At 40.4% G+C, this 23,169-nt stretch overlaps 1 protein-coding gene across 2 annotated transcripts in view; it reads left to right on the forward strand.

The window, feature by feature from the left end:
• Positions 1–13,240: 13,240 nt before the first annotated feature.
• TBC1D4 (TBC1 domain family member 4) overlaps positions 13,241–23,169 on the forward strand; it is a 71,977-nt gene continuing 62,048 nt past the window's right edge. Inside the window, exons 1-3 of one of the 2 annotated variants that reach the window (XM_023513194.1) lie at positions 13,241–13,829; positions 15,429–15,518; positions 19,146–19,250. In XM_023513194.1, coding sequence (XP_023368962.1) covers positions 13,284–13,829; positions 15,429–15,518; positions 19,146–19,250 — 741 coding nt within the window. In that variant the 5' untranslated portion in view covers positions 13,241–13,283. The remainder of the gene's footprint in view (positions 13,830–15,428; positions 15,519–19,145; positions 19,251–23,169) is intronic. The other variant, XM_023513195.1, reaches the window with a different exon arrangement.

Here is a 23,169-nt window from a genome sequence, read left to right on the forward strand (position 1 = left end):
AAGGAATTAAAATTGGACAGTTATATGTTTGGCATGCATAAATTTGATGAGTAAAATATTTTTTTCAGGGGAGCGCTTTGTTACATGGAGTTACCAGAGTGTACTTGAAATATTAATGCCCTCATGACAGAGCAATGATTGAAAGGTAACAGTGTGGTAGGCTTTTGAGTTCTGTTGAAGTGGGGAAGGGATCTCTGCCCACAGTACATGCGCACAGTAGGTGGGGAGGGCCTGGCTTGGGCTGGGCACAGGCTCATCATGACACAGGACATGCTTCCAGGAGCCTATCATGCAATATAACATTTCAGAGACTTCACAGGTAGAGCTATATTGCTTGTGGAAGTCTTTTATGTATTTATTTTTGTTCTTTATTTTTTGAAAAGTAAATTTATTTCAGGTTGATGTTAGGGTACAAACAACCAGGTCAAAATATTTGATTTTGTTAGGTAGAGTCCTTCTTGTGGTTATGTCCCCCACACAAAAGGTGTGTCAAACACCCCACCCTGTGCCCATTTAGTGGGGGCATCCTATCTCTCCTCTTCCCCCTCCATCTTTACCCCTCCCCCCAACTTGAATTGACATGAGTTTTTCTCCTTTGTGGGCTTGTGTTAAATTGTCTACTGGCTTCATTGGTATTGGGTACATTGGATATTTGCTTTTCCATTCTTGTGATACTTTACTAAGATGAATGTGTTTCAACTCCATCCAGTATCAATATTTATCAGTCTGGTTTCAAGTCAGATGTGTGTGGGGTGCACAGAAGGCGTATATACTTTCTACAGGCTCTTGCAAGTCTTCAGCTTTTCATTGTTTTTTGCAAAGATGGCAGGAGAGTGATGTCATCACTAGTGGGCCATCTAAATTGTTCCAGACTTTCCCTGGGTATCATTTTGCCAGACCATCCATGAAAAAGGGAGGGGGATGAGATCTTTGCTATTTAATGAATGAAGAGATGCATATTTTAACAGGCAGCCTTAGCTCTGAAAATGTCTTTTTGATTGCTGGTGATGTTCACTATAGTTCCAGACAGGAAGGAAAAATGAGGGCCAGAAAGGTAATCTGTAAGATGTCATAGTGTTAAGTTTTCACGCCCTGAGAGGACCTGGATCAGGCACACTCCCTTATGACTCAGGTTGTTGCAAGCAGTTTGACTCCACTGTGAGGGCCGGAGAGTGTGCAGGTAGAGCTCCAGTGTGAATCACAAGTACGTGGAGACCAAGCGCTTTTTCCTTCACCCATGAAAAGCGCACATCTGGGTCAGAGATGAAGCGTCTCCTCACTTGCTGTTGTCCTTCCTTCCGGCCTACTCTTGGAGAGAGGTGAATGTGGGTTTTCGTTTTTATCCCTTGTGTCCTGCAATTAGGATTTTTCTTCTTTGAGGAAGGAAGACATATGGTTCCTTCAGTGTTAATGATGTTTACAAGTAACTGAAGTCTCCAAAGAAAAGTTCAAGAATGTCGTTTTATTTTCACTTGCAAGGTGAAAAATCTGTTCCTGTGGTATAAATATCTGAAGTAATGTGGAAGGCCAGGACAAAAATAGATTTCTGAGAAATGCACGGCGTTTTTTGTTTGCTGATAATATTACAGCTTTATCTACTGATCTCAGCTGGAGCTTGCAGGGTCCAGATCCCTTTGGGTTCAGCCTTCGCTCCCTGGCCTGTTTCATTGCACAATTAAGCCTTGCTCAAAAGTTTCTCTTCTCATTCCTTCAGACATTTCCTAAGTTAAAACTGCTTGTTAGTGTGCAGTTTTAGCATTTTGTCTATAGGATTTTATACTCTTGTATATCACGATGAAGGATCAGGACAAGAAAAATTGGTTTCTTACTATGTCTACTATGTCCTCAAAAATATCTAAAGCATCAAATGTCATCAAGACTTGATTTTGTTATACTCTAATTTTCTCAGTCTAACTTTATTAATTTTATTGCCAGCCTTACCTAGCCAGTAAAAATTCCAGTTAACTTACTTGCCAGTTGTTACTTTTATGAGCTTAAAATTAGAGGAGTAGTAATAATATTTTATAAACAGTAGGGCATTTTTTTCATTATGATAAGAAATTTTTTTGCCTTTTTTTTTTTTTTTTTTTTTGGCTCAAACTAGTTTATGTGGGAAAGCTCCCTCTAGTGTTTTTTTCAAGCAAATACAACTGGCATTGAACTGTGAGCGTTAAACAGATAATTGGACTGAGAGCATCCTCTTGAATAAATAGCTGCTAAGTTTATCTCACCTTAAAAGTACTTTGTGACGGGAAAGAGGGATATGCTGGATTTGAAACCACGGGTCTAATGAGGCCAGCGTAAATAAATAAACATTCCAAGAATATCTCCCCTAGAAAATGGAGATTATTATGAAATTAATTTAAACCTTTTTATATGAAAGCTATAACCTAATAACAACCTAAGGATACGGGGAGGGTGGAGGAAGGGGGGAGAGGGTGGAGGGAGAGGGATTCGAGGGTTCACTTCTGTGGTTCATCTTGCAAGGGTACAAGTGAATCTTTCTATGAGTAGAATATGAACGTTTTAACACAATAACTAAGAAAGTTACATGAAGGCTATTGTTAACCAGTTTGATGGAAGTGTCTTGGATTGTGTGTGAAAACACCACACTGTACCCCCAAAGTGCATCAATGTACACAGTTACCCATTTAAAAAAAAAAAAAAGAAAACAGAGATTAACTTTCTTGATAACATGTTTATGAGAAGTTTTATTTTCTTGCTTCAGTGACTGTGTTTCTTATTTCACCTTTCTCAAAATCATGTACCTATAAATATATGTATTCCAGAAATGAAATACAGAGTTATTTTTCATAAGCGACACACATACTTTATAATCAAACTATGTTTATTTTGGGAAAGTACAGAATCATGTTTTTTTTCTCTTTTTCCTAAGCATGTGTAAACTTTTCTCAGAATGTATACCCTGTATTAATATTGCTTTTATAAACTAGCTCCCAGTTTCTTCCTATGCAAGGAGAGCACTTCTCCTTCATGGTTTCATTTCAAGGTGCAAACCTATCTTCCAGTTACTGGCTGATTCTTGAGTTTCACCTAAGATACTTGAGCTCTCTGGCTAAACTTAGATAAAAACTCAGATGTATCCACATAGGGGTCACATTTCACCATCCAGAGAGCATAGAAAGGGGAGCCTGAGGAGTCTAAAGATGACCTCATCTCACAGTTTAGCCCACACTCAGCCTTGAATTGCATTGAACATCGGTGCTCATTACTCTGTTAGATCATTCTCCCCATCCTCATCTCAGGTCATGAGCAAGCTTTCTGTTTTACAGAGGGAATTAAATCAGTCACAGGAGAAATCCCATCATCACACCACCAGCCTTCACCTGTATCTTTACAGTGTGCTCGGCCCCCAGCTCAGTTCATCCTCCTCCTTTGGGTGCAAGACTCTGCCGGCTCTTGCCTCTTTAAGGACACTGCTCCAGCAATTCTGGCCTGTTTCTCAAGAAACCGGCATCCCCTTCCCTGTTACGTGCTTCCTGTTGGGAACTGTCCGTTCTTCCATCTGTGAGAGAACCCTCTTTCCACTCCCTTGTTCCTCCAACTCCTGCCCTATGCCTATTTTGGCCTTCATTCCCAAAATTTCTTTTGAACCTACTCCTGGAAGGCTTTTACCTTTGGCTCCACCACATTTTTTCTCATCGAAGTCACCTATGATGTCATGTGGATTACTTCCTCCTTTTTGGAAACAGCTCTTACTTGGCGTCAGGTCCTGTTCTCAGCCAGGCTCTTGCTCTATTTTCTTTTTTTTCCTACTTATATATATATTTTTAATACAAATGTAGCATTCTCTGAGATATTACCTACAGAAATGAAAGTTGTTTAAGGTCCACAATAATTTTTTTTACTTAATTTTTATGAAGTCACAACTGTATACATTTATGGGGTACAATGTGACGATTTGATACAGAATGTGGAATGCTTAAATCAAACTAATTAACATAACCATCACCTCACTTATTTTCTTGGTAAGACATTTGTAATAAACTCTTAATTGTTTTGAAATGTAGCCTGACATTGTGTACATTAGGTGAGATCTCACCAAATACCCTCCTTCCACTCACCCTGCCCCCTTCCTTCACCCCCTTTTTTCCCATTCTTGAGATATTTTACTAAGGGGAATATGTTCCAGCTCCTTCCAGGTAAACATAAAAGATGCAAAGTCTCCATCTTTTTATGGCTGCATAGTATTCCATGGCATACATATGCCACAATTTGTTTGTCCATTCATGGGTTGACGGGCTACTTGCACAACTTGACTATTATGAATTCGGCTGCAATAAACATCTATTTTCCTTTGTTCATTATCTCTCCCTCTTCCAAACTGTAAGCCCTTTATGCTCAGGGCTGGATCCTTGGGGACATTGCACGTGCACGAGCTCTTTCTCTCCCCCTGGCTCTCTATGTCTTTGTCTCTGTTTCTATGTGTGTGTGATCTAGACTCTCTTGATGAACTCATCTAATCTCACGGCTTTTAATACCATCTATATGCCAATAACGTCCAGTTTTTGTCTCAGCCAGGATCTTTCCCCTGAGCTCCAGCTCCCCTGTCCCACTGCAGGCTGACATCTCCTCTTAGATGTTTACAAATATTTCAAAATTGACATGTCCCAAACTCTGCACCTGATCTCTTAAGCCATCTTCATCCCTCAATCTGTTTTACTTCCCTTTTTCTAATTCCCTGTCCACAAACCCTGAAGTCATCCTTGCTTCCTCTCCGTCTCCTACACTCCCTGTTGGATCCATCAACAAATCACTGTGTGGGCCACCAGTGGCTTACCCTGGATCAGTGCAGTGGGCTCTACCTGTCATCCTTGCCCATGCAACAGCCAAACCACATCCTTTCTCCACTAAGCACTATTCAAGTGGCTTTCTGTCTCAGTAAGATAAAAGCCAGAGTCCTTACGAGGGCTGTCTGATTTAGATCTCCCGTGCCCCCACAATTGCCTCTCCCGTACCCCTGTGCTCTCAGTCACATCCAGCCACATTGAGTGCTTGCAATTCTCTGAACACGCTGGGCAAATTTATTCTTCTGAGCCTTTGGACTTGATGTTCTGTCTGCTTGAGAGGTTTCTCCCCCAGATATTTGTATGTGTATGGCTCATAACCTTGCTGACTTCAGGTTTTGACTTAAATATCATCTTACAGAGTTATTTCCCTAAAATGGCAACTATTCTAAGTTTTCCGAATTTCCCTCTTCCCTGCATTCCTCTTTTTGTTAATTTTCAACAACATCTCATACATTTGACTTATTTGTTTGTTATTTTTCCTGCTCTATCCTTTCCCCCTCCTGTTTAAATTTTATGAAGACAGGGATTTTTATTTAGCCATAGCTGCTTCTTTCATCTCCTTAAATAACACAAATCAGAGTTGTATTTGGATCTAACTAAGCAGTATGGAATGCATTCACTGTCCTACCACTCTGCCAGGCATATCTCACATTTAATTGATTCTCCCCCCCCCCCCATTACTTCTGAGATAAACATTGTGATTGCTGTTTTGGAGATGGAAAACTTGAGGCTGAGAGGACAGTGTCTTTCTTTTTTACAGATAATCAGAGATAGCAGAGTAGAGTTTTCAAGAAGCTAACTGTATGTTGTGGACTTAGCATGCTTCCCTTTACAAATAATTTTGCTTTTGAAAAGGAATCTGAAAGCCACTGTCCTTGCTACTGTTTTGCCATTCTGGCTCCTTCCCAGATGCCCATCTTCTTTCTTGTTGCATTTGTATTCCCCTCCAGCTCTAAACTTAGCCACTTCTAAGCACATGTCCCTTCTCTTAATCCAATGTCATGATTGTCCGGATTGTTTCCTGTTAGTTGCTCCTGTATAGTTCATACATGGTCAAGTTTGCAAATTTGTAATGGTCATAGGGTAAGAAGGCACATGTCGTATCTTTCCCAGAAAGAATTCAGCTGCATGAATGGTGAGCCAGAATGAGAGGGGAGGACGTAGTAGAAAGGTTGAAGGAATTTCTCTTTCTGATATTTGGCCTGTCTCAGATGCCATCAAGGAAGCAGCAGTTAGAGAGACCTGAACCATAAATGAATTTGGGCCAAGTGGCTGAGAATATCTAAGAACTAAAGCCCGCTCTGAGAGGAAACTGTCTTGGCCCAGAGCCCCAGGATCAAAAACAAAGCTGCTTGTATGGTCCTGCGTTCAGGCACAGAGATATTCTGCTTCCTTTGGCCCCAAATACTCTCCTCTCTTGTAATCTTGTTGGTTTCCTCTTGATTGATTTAACTTTTGAAGTAAATGGCTTGTTTCTACATCTGTAAAGTAAGATAGTGGGGACCAGCGATTTCTTAAGGTCACCTTTCTTTCGTTTTACAATTATATGATTTGAAATCACTGTATTACTTTGTCTAATTTGAACCTAGACTCAATCAAAATTAGACTTCATTTCACTCTGGAAAATTTACTCTAAAATAATAATTTAGTTTTCTAAATATAGAGTATCTATGAAATATTTTAGGATAAAAGTTGAGATGAGATTGTCAGATAGCTTAAAAATGATAGCATGGCCTGGGTGTGCTTCCCAGGCAACTGGGGCTAGAAAAATGGTTAGGAACGAATAGTGTTCTCTTAATAGAAATGAACTATTTTACGGTGTCAGTATGCCTTCCCCTGTCTTCCATTATTTGAAGATGAGATTTTTAAAAGCCAAACCCAAGTTACAACATTAAATGACTAAACCACCCATTTCTCAAAATGCTGGGATTTAAATCATGCTGTTCTATTTTCAATGTCTTCCCCACGTTGCCAACTCTATGAACTAATCTTATCGCTTCTTAAGCAAAGCAGAATTGTAGAGGAAATCTGTCCTTCCACTAAAAGCATACATTACTTCCAAAGCAAATATATTTCTTTCCCATACTGTCTTTGTTGAGTGAAACTAGTTTAAATTGCTATTTCTTCATATTATGAAATGTTCCCAGTTTGCTTGAAATGTCCCCTAATGTTTTCCTTCAACTTGTATTTTTTTAATGCTTGTCTAAATCTGGCTGTGCCTACTATAATTACTATAAAAAAGATTAATAATGAATCAAACAGTTCAGAGAATGGTTATCAGAATGAAGATTTCTTTTTCAAGAAAGCTAAAGCCTTTGCTTTTCCACCCTGAACAATCTGTGTATTTCCTGATTGCAGAGTCAGGAAATACTTAACTTTTGAAGCAATAACGGTTGCTGGGGGATGTTTTATAATTGGCTGGACAGTGATAATGTGGACTTTCCCAAACACAGTGAAGTTACTGCTGGCTTATTTAGAAAGAAAGAGAACTTCTTAAGTGCAACCAAGGGCTAATACTGAGGACTTCAACAGTTTGGCAAGATCATTGCTCTCCGTGAACAACTCCAATTTTCAACCGGCTTCCCGATCAAAGGTATCACTTTTCTTTCCTTAGTACTTTTTACTAGCCAAACTTTTCTCCTGTGTTTGTTTAGGCCTTTAAGCATTAGCGTGTGGTAGTTTAGAATTTGTTTTCTTTTGAATTCAGGGGAAATGTGGTTTGAAAAATACCAACGAGTTGCTTGGAGTGTGTTAAATAATTATGATTATTAACAAGAAACAATAGCATGACCTCAAGGAATCTAGAGGTGATTTTTTTTTTTCCAGTCAAGAGTGAGGAATTGCTTTACCAGTCTTGAGTCTTGCTGCTTGAATCTAAATTGTTTCGTTGAGGCCACTGAAGGTGTAACAACAACATACTAGCTAAAGGTGGCACTGTACTTTTTCCAGATATCATGAGATGCTTGGAAAAAACCCTGTTCAGTTTATTATTTGTTGAATTGATTATTGTCTGTTCATGGAAATGAACCATTTTAACCGATGATGCTATTTATAGTTTAATAATGAAGATGATCTCTCTCCTGTATATTTCTCCTGTATTGATGTTGATCCAAAAATAAAGTCACAAAATTTGGGGAAACTCTAGATGAAACAACTCTTCCCAAAGGTCCTGAGCAGAAAATATTGGCCGAGTTGGGGATAGAACATAAACCTCTCAAACCCTAATCTGATGCTGTGTTTTCAGTATTGTCATTTTGTGTTAAAGATTAAATGCTGCCATGAAGTGAAAAACCTTGCCTCAAATTGGTGTAAATCCCCGTCAGGCTCTGTGGGGTGTAGAGAGAGTCTGAGCAGTGGGGTTATTTGTAGCTAGAATATGAATAACTGGGGTGTGTCGCTACAGCGTGTAGCTTGGGGTGCTCTGTAACATTTGGAGACACTCTAACACACAGCCATTTCCTAGTTTGAGTGAGCCCTGAGCAGAGTGGGGAGCTGTGGCTTTCCCTTTTGGTGGGTGGCTGATCTCTAGAGTCATCAACAGGAATTTACTAAACCTATCTCAGTGCTGGACCATTTTTATCAGGGCTCTAGGTAATTAGTTGTTCAATGCTATTTATATGCCCCTGTTTGTTGGTGGCATTCACTGAGGTTCTTCTTTCTGAGCATAGACCATTAATCCTGGTGGTTACATGGAAGAAACAAAATCAATCAAAACCAACTCAGTTTTTTGTTTAAAAGCTTGCAATACAGGAAAAAAAGATGCAACACATACAAGAGGGATTCAAATTCATCTGACAGTATTTATGGATGTACTGATGAATATATGTCATTTAACACTGTGCAATAAGAGAATGCTGTCATCCCAAAATATTGTATATGAGCAAATGCTAGATAGAAGTTTTATTTTCTTGTGTTGCTTTTGCTGGATCCCCTAAAGAAATGTTTCCTGGTTCTCTGATAGGTCATTTCCCCACTATGGATATTTTATTATTTTGCATAATTGGTGGGTCCTTCTGCTGTGGACTGAATATGTAGTCAAGAGCTGTATAATCCTAAATTTTGTACTGTGGTCTTTCATGTAAAGATAAGCAAAAACAGAGCTGATAAGCAAAAAGCAGATCAGTTTTGTAGTTAGAATCTCTGCAGCTCCTGTCATTGAAGTGTGGCTAGTCATACCCTAAGAGAAGGTAGTAATAATGATAATGAGAATTGTTTATGGTTTAATGTTTGTATTTCAGGTTATTGGAAGATCAAATTACCTATTCAGTTTAGAGCTAAAGTTGATAAGCTTTGCTTATATAAATTGGGTCATTTACTGAATTATATTTAGGTGTTGAGCCTTTACCTGTGGTTGTAGGGAAGGGTCCTGGGAAACTATAGACATTCAGTCATTATCAGTTTTTCATTCATAAACCCTCAACTAATGGCAGAGACCTCCCATTTGATCCTGCCATTACTGGGTATTTAGTCAAAACAAAAAAAGTCATTTGACCATAAGGACATTTGCCCTTGAATGTTTATAGCAGTTTAATTCACAACTGTTAAGATGTGGAAACAACCCAGGTGCCCTTGAACCCATGAATGGAATAGTAAACTGTGGTACATGTATACCATGAATACTAATCAGCCTTAAAGATGGAGATTTTGAATCTTTTGTAACAACCCGGAAGGATTTGGAGAACACTCTTCTAAGTATCACAAGAATGGGAAAACAAGCATCATGGGTGGTGCCTGTGGCTCAATGGAATAGGGCGCTGGCCCTATATGGCAGAGGTGGTGGGTTCAAACCCAGCCCTGGCCAAAAAAAAAACAAAAAACAAACAACAAAAAACAAGCATCACACATACTCAATACTAACTTGAAACTAGTATATTAACAACCATGGGTTCACATGAGAGAAAAACTCAGTTAAATTCAAGAATGGGGGAGGGGGTGTTTGGTAGGTTCCCACCCAACGGGTACAATACATAGATAGGTATGTGGCACATTTCCTGGGTGATGGTCAGAACTACAGCTCAGACTTTACCTGACAAGTGCAAACAATGTACCTATCATAGGTACCCTCATATATTTCCTACTTCATAGAGGCACTTTCAGAGATTTAGGAGTACTTGGGTTAAAAATCAGATGAAAAGTGTTTAATGGGATATAGTTAGTGAGAAAAGAAATCATTCTCTTAGGCCTTTGCCCAACTCATGAGAACCATTTTACTTTTCCCAGGGTTGAATGCTGGGTAGCTCATTCTCTGCAGCTGTGGCCCTTGTCAGGCAAGGTAAATCACATCCTAAGACAAGAAGAAAATGACAGAGGGCTAAGGTTGCTAGTCACAGGACAAATGCCTGACTTTGTCCCTGAGACACGTCAAAGGTCCAGGGTGAGTCGTTAAGACATAGCATGTGGACTTTTCATAGGATATACTTAGACTAGCAAGCTGAAATTCTTAAGATTTTTAAACTATGAATGCTGTATTGGCATATCCCAAATAATTACAATGGTCCCTCCCTTTTCCATAGTTTCAATTACCTGTGGTTAACCATGGTTTGAAAATATTAAATGGAAAATTCTAGAAATAATTCATAAGTTTTAAATTGTGTGCTGTTTTGGGTAGTATGGTGAAGTCTCACACTGTCCCACCATGTCCTTTCTTCATCACAAGAAGGATGATGACAGTGCAGTATGAGATTATTTTGGGGGGAGGGAGAGTGGACCACACTCATGTAACTAACTTTTATTACAGGATGTAGATATGATTAGTCTATTTTATTATTAGTTGCTGATTTCTCAGTTGCTTTATTATAAATTAAACTTTATCCCAAGTATACAATTATAGGAATAAACACACTGTGCATAGGGTTTGGTTACTATTCCCAGTTTCAGGCATCCACTGAGGATCTGATGCACCCCTTTTAGGTAAGGAGGGACTACTGTATGTGAAAGAGAAGAAATCCTAGTTTTTGTGTTGGTGTTAAGAGATTAAAAGGTATATTATATACATCTGAATATGAAGCAAACTTTGAATATAAAATAATCTTCCCCTTTTTACAAAAATAAAAATTATCAGAAAATATTTTTTGGGGGGGGGAACGAATACATATATTGAGAACCTACTGTGTATCCGGAATTATTATTTTAGTGTGTGTGTGCGCGTGCACACGCATGGGGTGGGAAACACTTGGGTGACAGGAGACCGTGGATTCAGATGAGGCAAGGGAGTGAGTCATGTAGTATCTGGGCAGGAGCATGGAGTCAGAGACCTCACGGGAGGAATGTGCCTGGCACGTTGAAGGAACAGCAGAGAGGCCAGTGTGGCTAGAACAACAGGAGTGAGATTGGAGATAAAAAATCAGAGGAAGGGAGGTGAGGATAGAAGATTAAAATCCAGATTGTGGCTCACAACTGTAATCCTAACACTTTGGATGGGTGAGGCTGGAGGTCAGGAATTAAAGACTAGCCTGGGTAACATAGCAAGACCTTATCTCTAAAAGAAAAATAGGAAAATTAACCAGGTGTGTTGCTGTGTGCCTGTAGTCCTAGCTATTTGGGTGGCTGAGGCAGGAGGATCACTTGAGTCCAGTGAGGCTGCAGTGAGCTACGGATATGCTACTGAACTCTCATGGGGGTGACAGAACAAGAAGACACTGTCTTAAAAAAACAAGAAAGAAAAAAGAAAAGCAAAAAAAGTAAAACCCAGATTGACTATCTGAAGGTCATAGGGAGGATTTGTCATCGCAGTACAAATTTAGTCTGTATGTCTATCATCTGCAGATGGCCAGATAGGATACTTGTAAGGCTCTTTGTTTTTTTTTTTTTGTTTGTTTGTTTTTAATTAAATCATAGCGATGTACATTAATGCAATCATGGGGTACAATGTGCTGGTTTTATATACAATTTGAAGAATCTTTGTTTTTAATGAAATGAGCTATTGGAGGATTTATACATTAGTAATGTAGGGAGATGAGATCTATCCTCTATCCTTTTAGGGTGTCTGGCCAGGACTGAGGTGAGATAGATTACCAGGAGCAAAGCAAACCAATTTTATTTAGCAACTTTAACATATGGCCAGGAGCCTGCACAAGATAAATGAAGACTCAAAGGAGCAGCTAGGGCCAAATGCCTACTTACATACTGGGTGGAGTACACAAAGAGCAGTAAATTGTGACAATGTGACAAAACAGGGGTTTGGGCTAGGGTGTTTTTAATTGTGTAAAAGCGAGGAAGAGGATAAAGATGAGTTTAATAACTAGTGAGTATGTCAGGTTACTCTTAACCTCAGCGCCCCGTCTCTGGCGATAAGGATGTTTTCCTTCTTCCTTGATATAAGGAGGGCGCCTTTCCCTTGCGAGTTTTATCTCCTGCTTTCAGGAAGAAAGAGAAAGGTCAGAGCACCTTTTTCGCATCTGCTGTTTTTCAAGTCTCTTTGACTCAAGATAATCAATATACCAAGATGGCATACTTTTGGGTGGCGTATTTTGATCCCCTACTGTAATAGGACAAGTTTAAAAAAGGATCATTTTGGATCTTGAGAGTCGATTGAAGGGGGCAAGGGAAACCAGTTAAAAGGCTGTTGCAGTAAAGAGGGTGAGCAATGATGAATAGTCTTCTCAGCCTCTGACTGTACCAATTTGGTAAATCCGTCGTCTTGTTAATGGGCATTTGGGATGTTTGCAGTTTTTGAGTGTTGTGACTAAAGCTGCTGTGAATATCCATGTATAAGTCCTTATATGGATCCGCCTTCCAGTCTTCGAGATAAATCTTCAGGCGTGTAATGGCTGGGTGGTGAGGCAGGTCTTTATTTAACTAGTAAGAAAATGCCAAGCAGTGTTACAAAGCTGTGGTATCACCTGAGGTTTCTGCATAGCATGTATGAGAGTTCTGGTGGCCCCACATCCCAGGTCACTTGGTCTTTTCCTGATGTTAGCCATTCTAATAGGTATGTCCGAGCTTATTGTGGTTTTAAGTTGTGTTTTCCCTAATGGCTAATGCTGATGAGGAGTGTCTGGGTTTTAATCTCCTCATCCAAAAAACTGATTTTATCCTCACTGTTGGAATTTTAGTTTCTTTTAGCTGAGGCTAACACTTTCAAAAAAATATTCAAAGGGATATATGTTATGACTTAAAGGTTGACTGTGGTTTATGGAGTCTCGTGGTTTTGTGTTTTTGGAAACTAAAATGGGAGAGTATAACATGGCTATTAAATTTCAGTTTCAATTAATTTTCATTAAATGTCACTAAATTTCAATTTTAACCTTGAAGTCATTTATGTCAGGTAGTGTAAGTGAAGTTTATGCTCTGTCTCAGATAGGGGCTGACACGGTCTGCATCTTATTTAGGGTGAAGATACATTCCATGCGATGATACTTGGGTCTGGGTAAACGTAAAATATCTCAAAATGTTCAACTAAAACGAGGATTTGAAATTGTTTTCCAGGTTCCTGATGTGATCAGCAGCATACGGCAGTTATCTAAAGCGGCCATGAAAGAGGACGCCAAGCCCAGCAAAGATACTGAAGATGCCTTTTACAACTCTCAGAAGTTCGAAGTCTTGTACTGTGGAAAGGTGACAGTGACCCACAAGAAGGCCCCGTCCAGCCTCATCGATGACTGCATCGAGAAGTTCAACCTGCATGAGCAGCAGCGCCTGAAGATCCAGGGGGAACCACGCGGCTCGGACCCCGGCGACGACCTGGCCGTCCTGGAGGAGGTGGCAGCGCCCGGGTGCCCTGGAGATGGCCTGCCCGGCGAGGCGGACAGCGGGGTGGTCAGCTTACACCCTGGCCTGCCTGGCGGGGCCAGCCAGCCTGCTCTGTCCAGCTCTCGGGTGTGTTTCCCGGAGCGGATTCTGGAAGATTCCAGCTTTGATGAGCAGCAGGAGTTCCGGTCTCGGTGCAGCAGCGTCACCGGAGTGCAGCGGAGAGTTCCCGAGAGCAGCCAGAAACCGCAGCCGCGCCGGAGGCACGCGAGTGCTCCCAGCCACGTGCAGCCGTCGGACTCGGGGAAGAACAGGACGATGCTCTTTCAGGTACCGCCTGGCCGGCCGGGCGCGCTCTGGGTGTCCGCAGAAGCTGCTGGACGGGAGGTGCCTGGCTCCTCCCAGTTCCTCGTCCTGCTGACCCCCAGAGGCCGTGTCTACATAACCTATTATCTGACTTTTATTTGAAACTAAAATGGGAGAGTCTAACACTGCTGTTAAATTTCAAGTAATTTTCATTAAATTTCAGTTTGAACCTTAGAGTCATTTATGTCAGGGAAACGAATAACATTCTTCCTTAAATTCACATAAGGAAAGTGAAGAGAGAGAGAGAGAGAAAGAGAACAGGAAGGAAGGTAGTGGGGCTAGAGGCCAGCTGAAGTGTGGATTGTAAGAAATCAGGGATCCCCTAGGGAAGGAGGAGAAAGAGGCCCTTCACTCGGCGTCTTAGAAACCTGTGGAAGGAAGGAAACTAGAAGATCACAATCCATCACAGGCATTTGCCTTGCATTGATTCCTAAATAAAAACCTAACTGTAGAAAGGCAATCTTGCAGAGAGTTTAAAGGTATAAATCGGGGATAGTGTGATTTGGTGTGGAGAAACAAAGGCAGGAATTTCTAGAAAAAAACCAGAGAAGTCCAGAGACTCAGTGGTGCATTTTCAATTGAGAATACTCCAGTTTACTCTGTGTCACCCAAAAGAGAAGGTTAAAGGATCACCATTGGCCCTGAAAATGTGCTGAATTGGCTGTTAAAATAATTTCATACAAGCTATGTTATTGTCCTAAAAGATAAATCTTAATTCTAAAAATAATTTTTGAATGTTGTACAAGGTATAGACTATGTCAAGTTCCACTTAAAAGAACTTAATTCAAAATAATGCCTTATAGAGAAAGTCTTTAATTCTCAGTTTGTCAGATTTGAGGTTTCTTGACCAAAATAAATAAATAAAAAGAGTGGCTGTTCTTTTATCCTGTTACAAAGAACTCCTGAAAAGGAAATCCCACAGTGTCCTTTGGTAAACAGCCTCAGTATGTAATATTTGCTTTATCAGAAGTTCATGTTTTTTTTTTTTTTTTTTTGTTCTGTGCTATTGCTGGGCATGTATCAAGACTCAGGAGAGACTCTTTGGTGATAAGTTAACTCAGTTTCTCTTCACTGGGCTCTCAGATTTGTTCTTCTCAGCTAGTCCCAGTCCTTGCTGTTAATTTTTCTGAATGGTTGTTTATTTTCAGAAATGTTAACTTATCAGCCCAATGACCTACATACCATTTTGCTCACCATTTGGGAGAGTGTATGGTTATGACTTATTAATAAGTAACTGATATTTTAAAAAATCATAAGTTGAGGAAAGGTTGTATTTTTTTTTTTGAAAAAGATAGTTGTTTCTAATCTGAGAAAACATGTTTTTGTATCTTACATTTGAAGACCAATTTAATTTTCCTGATTTTCTGACAAAGGGAAGAAATGTTTTGAGGCAGCTGCTGTTTGGAGTTAAATTATTGGTTGGATGGAATGTTGGAAAAATGGCAGTGTGTGATGGGTACATCTGGGATACAGCATTTGAACCTGTACTCTTCGTTGAATAAGTAATTGTGATATATTAGATGCTTGTGAATTGAAATTAATTGGGATGCTTTTATTTTTAAGGTTGGACGATTTGAGATTAACCTTATCAGTCCAGACACTAAATCAGTTGTGCTAGAAAAGAATTTTAAAGATATCTCCTCTTGTTCTCAGGTATGTATCAAAGTAAATGGCAGTATTTGAAGGGACCAATTAAATCAGTAACAGGGCTTAAACCCCTTTAAATTTTTAATGTTTTTTGAAATATTACCTTTTTTTAAAGAGAATTTTGTCTTAAACTGAGTGCATATGTGTTTGTGTCTAACAAAATCCTATCCAGCACCCTGGTATCTTTTACAACAATTTGTCTTGATTTGAGTCAACTCTTTGTCTTTGTAATGTCACTTCATCACATCTTTTCCACTGATGGAATTTTTGTGGTGGTGAGTTCCTTTGAAAATAAGTTCACAGTTCGTGTTCCCCAGAATCTCGGGTTGGGGGACCCGTGGGTGTGACTGAGTCACGCTTGCTCTTTATACCATGGTAGGTCATAAAAGGAGAACCAGGAGCTTCAACTTGTTTTCATGTAAATGCTAAATTTTGAAAATAAGGTTTGGGTATTTTTATTCTTTTATCTGTTTTTAATTCACAAACTGTGTGTTCGAATGCTTTAAAGATAATGTGGTCAGATATGTAGAAGATTATCTGAGTAGGCATAAAACTAAGGTCCTAATGGCCAAAGTAATAATTTCAAAATGTATCTAGAAGTTTAGAGCTGCCTAACTATATTGTAAGCATAAAAAGGAATTTTTGAAAATCAGGATAAAAGGTGTATCTCAACAGAAATGTGGGAAAGTTAACTTTGAACCTCTGAGGGGTTCCCTAGAATTGAGAATTCACTTCTTTGCAAGCCTAGTGACTTAATGTGCCTTCAAAGAGCTGAATCTTGCCATAGTTCCTACTTATATTTTAATGTTGAAAAATCATGACCGCCTATTAGTTTTTCTTTGTTTTCCTTCTTTTAAAAAAATTTTTAGAGTCAGCATTGCTATAGATACAATATTCTTTTTTTTTTTTTTTTTGAGAGATAGAGAGAGAGTCTCACTTTGTAGCCGTTGGTAGAGGGCTGTGGTGTCACAGCTCACAGCAGCTCTTGGGCTTAAGCGATTCTCTTGCCTCAGCCTTCCAAGTAGCTGGGACCACAAGTGCCCACCACAACGCTGGGCTATTTTTGTTGTTCTTGTTGTTGTAGTTGTCATTGTTGTTTAACAGGCCCACGTCAGGTTCCAACCCACCAGCCTATGTACGTGGCCAGCACCCTAACCACTGAGCTACAGGTGCCAAGCCTAGATACGATATGAAGACTGTCAGGAGAATTATCTGTTTTACTGCTTTCCTCAGTCTTAGGCAATGTGGTTCGCTTCTGATATTTTGTTTTAATGTTTTCTGTTATATGGTGACATTAAATTGTGTCGTGTAGATAAAAAATTTCTTCTCTAGTAACTTAGAGTGGAAGAAGTTGAATATAGAAATTTGATAAAGATTATTTTCTCTAAGTAAAGACGAACTTATTCAGCATTCTTGTAATTGCCAGTCCACTTGGGGTCCCTGCCAGATCTAAGCTGTATGAGGGCAGGTGTCTCAGGCTGTGCTGTCTTATTCTATAGGGTGTCCGAGCCAGATCTGCTCAGATAGCTCCAACGCTGAGGTGGTCAATACATATTCAATAACCGAGCACTTCGGGCGGCGCTTGTGGCTCAATGGAGTAGGGCGCCAGCTCCCTATGCTGGAGGTGGTGGGTTCAAACCCAGCCAAGGCCAAAAAAAAATAAAATAACTGAGGACTTCCTACGTGTTGGGCCTTGCGCCAGGTGCTGCAGAGAAAGTGAGTGACCCAAATGCAGGTCTGCCCCCAGAGCACCAGGCGGCATCCTCAAAACCTGTGACTCCCACCCCACGCTCCCTAAGTCTCCCAGTCCCAGTGCAAAAACTCACAAGCTCCCCTAGCATCCAAAGGGAAAAAATAATAGAGAAAAGAATCAGTCAAACCAAATATATAAAATTGGGAGTTGAAATAGGAAATTTTGCTTTGAAATGATTTTTGCAGTTGAAATATCATTTTTGCTTTTTTAAATTTTACTTAAAGGTAAGCTTTGAATTCTGATGTTCTGCTTCAACAAAGAAATGAAACAAAAGCATGAAGGAAATTTGTGCAAGGCCTTTCTTTAATCAGAGTAATTGTCAGGTTAACCATCTGCTCCGCTCTGAGTGGCCCTGCTCTTTTATGACTCTTTTCCACAGAGCTGGACTGATAGAACGTGGCTGTGTTAGGGAACCGCCTGCTTTTTAACACTGCACACCTACAAATGTTTCTTTCTTCAAAATCTGTAGGACTGTTTGCCTGGCAAGCATGAACAGGGAGTGGTTTTCTTTACTGGAAACATTGCCACTGCCTAAGGACTGACTGGAGCTGATGAGGTCCTGTGAATTTTTCCCATTTAGTACTAAGTTAGTAAAAGGTACAAGTCATTAATAAGTTGTACTGTATTGAGGCCAGTGTGGCTGGAATAGGGGAGTGAGAAGGGAGTTCAGTAAGAGCAATAAGTCAGAGGCAGAGATTAAAATCCAGGTTGACTATTTGAAGGTCAAATGGGGAATTTGTGGCCCTAGTGAGTATTTGATCCTTATGTCTATTGTATGTGGGTGGCTTACTTCCATCTCGTAAATTGCAAATTTACTTCTCCTTACTAGATTGTTTTCTTCTTTACTAGAGTTGATTTCCTTTTTCTATATCCACTGGATATAGTGAGCTTATTATAATAAAGGTAGTAGTTACCATTTATCCAGCTTTTCAGCAACTAGATTTCTTAATTCTACATCTCAAACATTCCTGAGCATAATTGTCTTACAATGAAAAATTGATGCTCAGACATAATTATTATCAGCTGAACACAATATTGCACACTTGGCAGATTAGTTCAACCAAGATTTAAGCACAGATCTAACTTGAAAGGTTTTTGCTTTTCGCTTGGATTTAGGTGACTTCAGGGCAGCTTTAAATTTTTTGCCTACAAGACTTTTACAAGTATTGTGCTTGCTGTTAAAATAACACAGTGTTGTCTACATACTGGTATGTATGTATTCTGACTGAATGAAAGTCATAGATGATTCTGAATTTGTTACTTAATATAGCTGAGGTTATTTAGCCTGGGTCCAGGAAGTACACATACAATGATTCGTGAATGTCAACACCTGACTGGCACCTGCAATGATTTCTTTAACACATCAGTCTTTTAGCAGTGTGGTTCCTTGAGTGTCTATACATAGACAGATATTTTGGTATTTTTCTGCATACTTTAGGAATTTGCATGCCATTTAATTCTAATATTGTCAGCATTAGTTTTTCTCAGATCTTAGCCTCTACAGACAAGAACAGGGTTTAGGATGACTCTTCAGACTGCCTAAGAAGACAATAAGTTGAAAACTCCATTTTTGCAAACATAGAGTACCAGTTTTATTACAAGATACAGTGGATTATACCATCAGTATTTTTCCTCCTGTGGCCCTGAGTCAGAGTTTTATCAGAAACACAATAATCTGAGTTGCTCCCGCTTTATTTGGTGTGTCAGCAGGCCGTGTGTGTTTCTCATGATACTATGTCCTCCCTTCGTTGCTGTGAGAGAGGAACCCATGGAACTGTGAAAGTGTAGTTACTGCACAGCTATGATGCTGATTTCCGTGTTGGTGATGGCAAGGGCACACTCCCATCAATCCTGTCTTGTACTTCTCTCCTGCCGTCTAGGGTATAAAGCACGTGGACCACTTCGGCTTTATCTGTCGGGAGTCTGCAGAGGCTGGGCTGAGCCAGTACACTTGTTACGTGTTCCAGTGTGCCAGTGAGTCGCTGGTAAGTGGGATTACTGCTGTCCGTGTGCTCCTGCCGACACATCCGTTAAACAGAAGACTCATCTCTCAGGAACCCAAGCCTTGCAAAATAGCTATCAGTGGGCAAAGAAGAAGACATCTAGAAATATGTTTTTGTCCTTCAAACCTGCACAATAGTAGAAAAACAAAAACAAATGGTCATGGTAATTTTTAAGCCTAGATACTTTTTCAGCAAAAGTATCTGAGTTTAGCAAACCCGGTCCTATTACCAGAAGTATTTTTACAAGGTAGGAAAAGATGAATTGGACAAAAGCTGTTACTTTTTCCATTGCTCATATGAGACGATAAGGAAGTCACTCATCTCCTATTTTCTTATAATAGCCTATCTCAGAGGAGATAATATTTACATTCGCAGGGTAGAGAGCTAATTTTGTTCTTTTCCTTTATTTTTATTAGCTTCCATCTTCATTTCTTAAATACATTGTTCTTTGTGGTCTTGTTTTAACCTTTATTTCCTTTCCTGAGAATTTAAAAATGAATCCTCTGTTCAACACCGTCCCCCTCCTGCTTTGTATTATGGGGACAGTTGGAGTTCAGGAGGAAATATGTAAGGCAGGTTTGGAAATGTATCTAAGCAACTAATGTTGATGTTTTCCCCCCTCAGAGTTTTTTTTATTTATTCTTCCACCCATGGCGCTCCCTTAGCCATTTTAACACAAACCTTCAGATATATGCATCATCGTTCTTTGAAAAGTTTACAGAAAGGATTTTCTTAGATGTATGATCATTCCACCACCATGAGACACATACAGTTTAGACAAATATAAACCATCCAGGCAGCATTGTCCTTGAGTCCTTGGTTTGTGGTATAATCGTCCCTTCCCAGTGTGGACCCTGAGATTAGGAATGATAAAGAAGTGGGAGAGATTTGGTCCAAAGGCACCCTGATGGTTTCCAGCTTTTCTCTCGGGAATATAAAACTCCCATCCTTAACAATTTCCTCTCCTAGAGAATTCCATTTGCCTTTCCTTCTCCCTCTAAATGATTAACCATTCCCACGAAATATCCACACATTGGTATCAAGGTGACCCTTGCAAAATAGGTTCAGTTTAGGACTTGGGATGGAAATTTAAGGTTGTCCTTACGTCAATGACAGTGAACGAACTGGGAGTAGAGGAGCACCCATGGGGAAGAAAGAGAAAGAAAACCAAAGACAGCCAACGCCTCAACACTGGGCAATACCAGCCAGTTCAGAGTTGGGTAGAAAAAGGCTGTGTATTTTTTTTACCCACACCCTGGCTCCCACCTCTCACCTCACCGCTCCTCCCTGTGAGCCTCTTCCCATCTAAGGTGCATCCTTCTCCCGTGTTCGGGATCCCTGATTCTCCTGCCCTTCCAGAACCTGCCACGCGTGTATATTCCATGTTTTGTTTTGGCTGCATCATTTACTCAGCTTCCTTGTTTCGAAACCCAAATGGATTCCTTTTCACCTATGTCCGGTGTTCACCCAGTCTTAGTGAATCAAAGATAGAAATGTCTCCCTCATCCATTCCTCCTCCTCTTCCTCTTGGCTGGCGTTCATCTTCCTTCCTTGGACTCCTGTAGCAGTGTCCTAACTAGTCTCCCAGTCACTGATTTAAACTGCCATCTACTCATTTCCTACCAGATTTCCTCTGTAGAACCTATTTTATGCCTCACCATGAAGGGAAAACATCCAGATTACCTGGCCAACACGGAAGGCCGTCTCCTTTCTCCTGCCTTCTCTGCTGTAGTTTCACACTCAGCTCCGAAGGTCTTGCCCTTTCGTGATGTCTTCACACATCTGTTCTGTCTCACTAGCTGTTCTCTGGGCATGACCACCAAGCCAGGTGTGATGGTTGACATGATGCTGCTTTTAGTTTGGTTTGCTAGTGAAAGCAGCACATGGGACCCACCCACCTGAGCTCCAGGCTTCCACGCATGACTGCAGCTCTCTGCAGGCCCCGGTGGCTCGCAGAAGTGCAGCTGGAGCTCAAAGTTGGGTAGAAAAGCATGGTGTATTTTTTCACCCACACCCAGGGTTCCCTGCCCATGCATTGCCCACCTCACACCTCATTCACAGAAGTGCACCTGAAGCCCAGATGTCACGGCTCAGTGCTTGGAAGGAGGAGTGCCTTGTCAGAGGAAGCCGGGAACCTGCTGCCTTTCACATTGTCAGGCGGGGAAGTGGGTCAGGTCAGCCTCAGCCTTCACATGGTACTGAACAGGGCGCTTGTGCCATGCCTTGGGGATCTTTCACATGCTTTTTCTTACTGCTTGATGGGAGTAAAGCAGGCCTGGTCCTGCTCTCCTATAACCTGAGTACCCTTCCGCTTCCTGTTTTACTACATATGTTTCAGGACCCACATGAAATAGCACATCCTACAGAAGCCTCTTGTGACCCCTTTCCCGGGAACTGGCTTCTTGGTTTGCTCTGTGTCACTGTCTTATTGCACCTGTTCACAGTCTCTAACCTGCTTGCCTGTGCCCACACTCGCTTGTGTGTTTGCATAACTATCTGCTCCTCTAGACTGTGAATGTCCCAGCTAGGGTCATCTCTTATTCATGCCGTGTTACTGGGCTTCTAGGATCACAGGTGTTTGAAGTTTTTGTAGTTTGAATGATTGATTGGCCTCCTTGCTCTTCCCTTCAGGCAGTCATGTTCCAGGGTGGGTTAATCTCTGATCACTGGATAGCTTGCACTGAAAGGAAAACCATGTAAAACTGTATTTCCAGTCTATTTCACAACAGGTTTTGGTTTGCTTTTAGTTTTTAGTGTTTTCGTTTTTCCTTCATGCGTACAGAATGAGTTTTGGAAACAGAGGCTCACAGTAGACAAGTCTGGGTACATCCTGCCTTTTCCCACCTAACCTGCTTTGTGACTACGGCAACAGACCAGACTGGCCGTGAATGCCTTCCTGTTTCCTGAAGCTGTGTCAGAGTCTGAGTTTTGGCATCATTTCTCAGTAACAGGCCTATGCTAGGATCTTTCAAACCCTGTTTACTCTGATTATATCAGTAAGCGTCTTAACTGAATAGTGAAGACACCAGGACTGAAAAAGCAAGAACAAGCAAATGTAAATTTTCTGCATAACAGAGAGTAGCTTAGGCAGCTGACTTACAGATAAAATAATATAGTCCATTGAATACTATCAGTCTGAGCGGTGTTAGGATTGATGTGACTTGTGTAAAACAAAGTATTGCCAAACCTAGTGTGCTGATTTATCTTCTCTGAGTAGCAAGAACACACAATTAGTATTATTTTCTTTGCGTCTTTGAAACAATTACTATGAATTTGTAAGCAGTGCGGCCTTCTGAGGGGCCCTGGAAGTTACTCTGAAGTTTAGAAGGCTCAGTTCTTCCTTTTCTCTTTCCTTTCCTCCCTCCTTCTCTTTTTCTCTCCTCTCTCTTTTTAAAAATAGCTGCTGGCAGGTAGCTTATTCCTTTTTAATCAACTCTTGAGATTTGTAGAAAATATTTCTTCAACTCTTGAGATTTGTAGAAAATATTTCTTCACTCCAAAATTAAAGAGTGTGCAAAGAGTATAGGTTAGTGCTACTTGTAGATGAAGGAAGGTAAACGCCACAGATGTAGACAAAAATATTCAAGGAAAGTAAAAGCATAACCAAAAGGAAAAAAAGATAGATCCAAACTACTCAAGATCTAGAACTTGCCTGGAGTTAATCGTTAATGAAATAAACATAGTATTTTAATTAGCATATTGATAGAGGAATGAACTATAAAGTCCAGGAAGTTATCTCTTCCTTCGGGTGTTGAGTGTACTTGTAAAAGTAAATCTCACAAAGCTCAAGAGAAGTGGAGAGGGTGGCACATCAAGAGTCAAGTTCAGGTTTGAGATCTGCATTTTGTAATAATGAAGAAAAGTTGCAGTTGTTTCAGAGAAGAGCACTCACCTATGAAAA

Source organism: Otolemur garnettii, unplaced genomic scaffold (assembly GCF_000181295.1).
Source record: "Otolemur garnettii isolate 467f Iridium unplaced genomic scaffold, OtoGar3 scaffold00036, whole genome shotgun sequence".
Taxonomy (NCBI): Eukaryota; Metazoa; Chordata; class Mammalia; order Primates; family Galagidae; genus Otolemur; species Otolemur garnettii.